This window comes from Aplysia californica, unplaced genomic scaffold (genome assembly GCF_000002075.1).
Source record: "Aplysia californica isolate F4 #8 unplaced genomic scaffold, AplCal3.0 scaffold00365, whole genome shotgun sequence".
Lineage (NCBI taxonomy): Eukaryota > Metazoa > Mollusca > Gastropoda > Aplysiida > Aplysiidae > Aplysia > Aplysia californica.
In genome coordinates, this window is record NW_004797635.1 from 71275 (window position 1) to 77207 (window position 5933).

Below are 5933 nucleotides of genomic sequence, written 5' to 3' on the forward strand. Positions count from 1 at the left end.
GAGAGAGAGAGAGAGAGAGAGTGAGAGAGACAGCAGGATACAACGTCCTGGAACAGATACAAAAAGATACTTGATGAAAGTAATTGTTCCCCAAACGGGAATAGATTCAGAATTTCATAGTATCAAGAACCAGGACGTGGACTTCGACGGTCTTGCTGATATTCCTTTGATACACGGAATATTCGGATCACACATGCGGGAAATAAAAAGAATTTACTTCATTTTGAGCTTTAAAACCTTCAGTTTCACCTGTGCATGTACCCAGCTTGCTGCTGCTCTCTTGCAAATTCTAACATGTGTCGCGACATGGTGGAATCAGGCGCTTGTCAATTTTTAGGGCTATTGGGTTATTGGTATAATCTTAAAGTTTGTTTTTAAAAGGACATAAAAGGTGTTTAGCCAAAAAATAAAAATTCAATAAAAATTGCCAAAAGGGACGCGGAAATGCTGATTTCTTAAATGTCATTTTTTGACAAGAGCTTGATTTCACCACGATAAAACATAATATGTTTTTGACATTTTCCCTCCAAAGCATCTCGGCCTCTGAGGTTCAACTCGTGAAGGACGAGCTCTCAGAGCAGTACCAGTCGCAAGGTGGAAATGGCGTCTTCCTGGTGGCTGACGTCACGACGCGCGGCGCCACCACCACGTCCCGGGTCGAGGAGCAGTCGAACGTGGTTTCCCGGCAAATCAAGTCGGAGGAAGCCCGCCAGTACCACGCCTCCCGGGACGTCCACGCCTACGCTGCCCCCTCGCTTATGCCGTCAGAGACTCCCAATTCTCCGGAAATACCCATTTCTGACGGAAAGCCCGGGCAGATTTCGACAAATATGGCTGCTGAACCCCCCACCTCCAGTTCCCAGCCGTTGCTTTCTTCTTTACCCTCACCTACACAACCTGTGTCCATTCCTCCTACAGCTCAACCGGCGCCAAGTTTGAAAACCCAAACCCAGTCTACAAAACCTCTAACCCAGACTCAATCAAAACCCAAAACCTCAGCTCAGAAATCTCAGCCTCAAGGCAAAGCCATACAAAAGCAGCAAAAGACAGTACAAGAGGCTGCGGCCCCCTCGAAGGCTGGCAGTAAATCACAATCACAAACAGCAGCCACAAAGTCTAAACAACAGCAGCAGAGCCGAGCCTCTGGCTCACAGGCCCAGAGAACACCAGTACAAAGCGCTCACAAACACACACAGCCAGAAACACAAACTTTTACGACAACGACAACACAGGGTACGGCGGCACTACCAGCCACACAATCAGCTACACAATCGGCCACACAATCGGCCACACAGCCAGCCCCCGTCATCCTCCGGACCTTTGACCCCTCCACCTCGCGCCGTTATGACCGCCCTCCCTCCTACACCTCGGGCACCCGGAGCGCCAGCACGTCACGAGCAACGACCCCAGAAACCCCTGACCTGACTCCTAGCTCTGCCCACGGGACTGCTGCACACCGAAGATCGGGACTTCCCGAACCACCACCCAGCTTTGTCATTCCTCATCACCGTACGTTTCAACCCAGGCCACAACCACAACATCAACAGCAACAGCAACAACAGCAGCAGCAGACATTCCAGAAGTCCCTAGTGTCTGCGCTGTCGACAGGTCGCGATCGCACAAAGCCCAAACGTCCTGTAACCTTCATGAAAAGTCTCTCCGTGGACAGCTCGTCTATCCTGGACCAGTCGGAGCCGCAGTGCAGCCCTTCAGGGGGCGGCCACCTTCCCATCATCACCAGCGCTTCCGCGAACACCACGCCCACCCAGCTGAGGACAGCCGCAGATCTGATGACGTCATTCTCAACGTCGTCCAGCAGCGTCCTCGCTGTTGGCCCCGGGAACACACTTCCTGTCACTTCTCCCAAAAGATCTCCGAGACCCAGAGACAAATTCTCCCCCCGAACGGCGAGAAGAAAGTTCTTTGAAGAGCCCAATCTGTTCCCGCCAAACACGTATCCATCCGGATACCAGTCTTGGCCGGAGAGGAGAAGTGTTTCCCCTTCTCTCTGCACGCGACAGATTTCTCTCCCTGACCCCGTAGAGGTCAGACGTGAAGCCGAGGAAGACTATGATCTTGTGGCGTCCAAGCTAGAACCTCTACCAGGACTTCCCACAGGGCTAAAAATGTCCACGTCGTGGGACGAGAAAATGCACCATGACGTAGCTGCTCAACAGCGAAGAAGTTTGGACGTGTCGTCTGTCCAATCCACTTCTTCGGCCACGCCTACTGACACTTCTGACTCTGCCCCCTCTGTCACTCTCCCCACCTCCACCAGCAGTGCCAAGCCACAAAGTGCCAAAGATAAACGTAAGTTTTTCAAAAAATCGAGCAGTTTGGACTCCACAGTGGGCTCGACCATTGCTAAAGTAGGGGTGTCCGCCATGTCACCCAGCGCACCATCGGGTTTCACACCGTCAGAGATTTTTGCCGCTGTGAAAGGAAAACTGAAACCTGTGTTCAAGAAGAAGAGTTCCGAGGCAGCAGAAGTGAAACAACACGCAGCACGCGCACCGTCGCCGTTGTTCATCCAGACGGACGTGCCAGAGGCTTGTGCCAACTTTGGGGCTCGGGGCTCCACGTCACTTCCGGTCCCTGTGCCTCACGTAGACATCGAACAGTTGGAGCATGACGAGGAGGAGCGGGAACTGCTGGCAGAGGTAAGTTAGATTAGAGTTACCAGGGAAGACTGATTACTTTGGCGTCTCATAGATAAGATAAGAAAAGAAAAGATAAGATAAGATAAGATAAGATTTTAAAAAAGATAGATAAGATGCGCATATACACGCACATGTGCACACCCACAACACTCTTCCCTCACACATCCTCTCTTCCCCACACATCTTTTCACATAACCATAATATTAATACAATAGTACGCTTGCACTCACAAACGGGTTCACAGTCACACGCATTATATTATCAATGTAATTATAAACATCAATAGTGTTAAGGTAGATGTAAACACACCTGGTCGCCACTGAGTAGCTCCCAGGTGGGTTTTCCCAAAAAATACAGCAATGTCTTTTTTTTTTGTCTTTACTTCTTCTATATTATTATTACTGAAAGCCATACTAGCCAAGATTTCGTCGGGTCACAGATTTTGTTTCTTCCCGAATACAGCGATATCTTTCTTTGTGGGGTTTTTTTGTTTTTTTTGGTTTGTTTGTTTTGTTTTGTTTGGTTGGGGTTTTTTTTTAATAAAAAAGTGTGGTGGTTCGCTCCTTCTTTCCGATCAGACTTCCATCGTCCTTATCTTTCCTCCTTCTTTTATCTCGTAATATGCACAGAATGTTCCGAAAAAATATGATTGCACTCATGTTCCTTTCTTCCACCCCCCCCCCCTTTTTTTATTTTGCCACCCTTACAGCTTCCTGACGATAGATCTCGGGACTCCAGCAGACGAGAGGGACTCAGTCAGCCAGTGTTACGGGGAAAATGGCGCTCCAAATCAGCTGATCGTGCTGCCCAGCAGGTGCCGTCTGTGCACGGGGACGTGGTGCGTCCGGCCCAGGGCTTGTGGAAATTCAACGAGACGGCTGTGTAGTGTGTAAACGAATGTGTTCCTCTTAAAGTACATGTCTCCTTATGTGCGACGCGACGCCGCGTCCTGTGTGGTCCTTACTTCTCCAAAATCAATCAAGGAAGATTATAAACGACCAGTCTCCTTACACGCGATGCGGTGCGACGTCTAGCCGCGCGCGACCGTCGCCCGATCGGTCCATGTAGCGATCGAAACCTCGTCGTACACTGCAGATTGGGGTGTTTCACCATTGGTCAAAATATCTAGCCAATGTGTGCCGGTCGACAAGCCACGTGTGTGGTGTGTGATGTGGTCGCGCACAAGGATACACACCTAGCGAGCGACTCGTCGCCAGCAACTGCCGAGCGCGACGCGACGTCGTGTCGCCCATTAGGAGACATAGACTTACACACATCAGTGATCATCTTACGGGAATTCCCGCCTCTGATGTTGAACATCAGACGGGAATTCCCAGAGTTTGCTTGGCTCCATAATGAAGACTTTAAAACTGTAGTGTTACATAATATCTCTCACTGATTTAGATGGAAGACTGCAGTTCAAAGGTCATTAGATGTGTGTCTTGTAATGCCACTACTGTTGGCTCACGTTTAAGAACACACCACTTGTGAAAGCTATGCAAAAGATGCTGGTCAGTCAACTAAAGTGAAGAGGGTAAATTGGCGCCAAGAGGTAAACCCTCAACCTCATGAATATAACATTCACGGATTTAACCCTTCTTTACTAAATAAAAAGCTAATATTTGTAAGTGACCTCATGAATTTCAGCATTGTCAGTGCAAACAAAACGCTGAAAGAAGTACAAAATAAAAGTCTGCCTCGATATAATACAGCTAAACAGAAACTTTACTTTTACAGGCCAAGTTATATGGGGAATAAATTTGGCTGTTCAAACAAAAATGAAAACGAGAATGATGGCACTATTGGCCAACTAACGTAGAAAATTGTAATACGAACCACAATGTTATACATTGTTTCATCAGTCTCCCCCCCCCCCCCCCCCCCCCCCAGTTGCTGTTTGCTGTTGATGTTTGAAACCTTTGAAGTGCTCTTATATTGTGTTTAAACTTGAATTTGTGTTCAGTAGATATAGAAGTTTAGGATTAGATGTTTGCATCATACACATCATCACTTGGTTTCACGAGTATTATACTTAGAACCAGTGCACATTGCTGAAAGTTTCGTTACATCTCCATTTGATAAAGCATTCGAGGTGACTGTACTGGCCAGGGCACGCTATATCACACTGACTTCTGCTTTAGTTCACAAACTTTAGAACAGAAGTTCATATGTTAGGCCCCATGTCACATTCTGTGCACAAACAAAAGATCTTACTCCACAATAGCCTGAGATGTACCATAGGCCTTCATATTAAATGGTGATGTGGAAAAAAAAACATGTTAAATATTTAAGATTCAATGAAAATTGATTGCCAAAATGGTGGCTTCTGTTCTTTAATGACGAAACACCTGGCATCCTTTAATTAAATGTATCAAAAGGAGATTTCACTAAACTTTCTTCAATGTGCTCTGGGTGTCAAGGTTTGAAATGAGAGGAGAATGAATTCCTAATGGATGTTTTAAAGACCCTGAAATATCTTGAGCATAAAGTGGGAATAAGGAGATGTGCTGGTAAAGCTGAATAATGTAGAAAGGCCTTTCTTGTCACATCTTCAAAGTACTATTTAACCATTTTCATATCAAAATTCTGAACACAAAAAAATTTGTTTGGAAACAGGCCAGTTCTACCCAACAACAAAATTCCTATAGGTTTGTTGCATTTAGATTATGTTTGGTTATGACAAAGCAATAAAACAGATTGATTGTATTTTCTTTATTAATCCTTTGTAAATACAAAACTGTTTCTAAGCCTTTTGAATATTTTATTCTACATGGAACCAGTTTTCATTCAAGCCAAAAACTCAGTCAAGCCATCAATAATACAGAATTCATTGAAACGCTGTTTTGATTGACTTAAAATATGTACATTTTGTGGTTATATTGTTTTATCCTACTTACCAACAACTGTAAATGAAATTTTCCAACCAAGAAGAAAAACAAAGTTGACAATCCGATACAAATTTCTGTTTACTTATGTCTCTTGCCTTCAAGCATAGCTATAATAAGAAAAACTTATTTCGCTTTCAATTTTGCAAAAAGAAATCATTTTTCTCATCCAAAGTTGTACTATGTCAACAGAATACGGAAACCCTTTTACTGGTTGCAGAACTTGAGGCTCTCACTCTCACATTCATCCAGAACATTACGAGCATGTAAAAGCAGAATTTTTTTTCCTCTAACACACTCATCACATGAATTCTCGCACACACATACACACACACAAACACACACACACACACACACACACACACACACACACACACACACACACACA

General features: G+C 45.4%; 1 protein-coding gene across 1 annotated transcript in view; it reads left to right on the forward strand.

Moving 5' to 3' along the window:
* Positions 1-5590, forward strand: part of LOC101848129 (protein MLP1 homolog) — a gene marked incomplete in the record, with an annotated part of 21224 nt that extends 15634 nt beyond the window's left edge. Inside the window, 2 exon segments of the mRNA XM_013085320.2 lie at positions 533-2660; positions 3370-5590. Coding sequence (XP_012940774.1) covers positions 533-2660; positions 3370-3546 — 2305 coding nt within the window.
* Between the last annotated feature and the right edge of the window lie 343 nt (positions 5591-5933).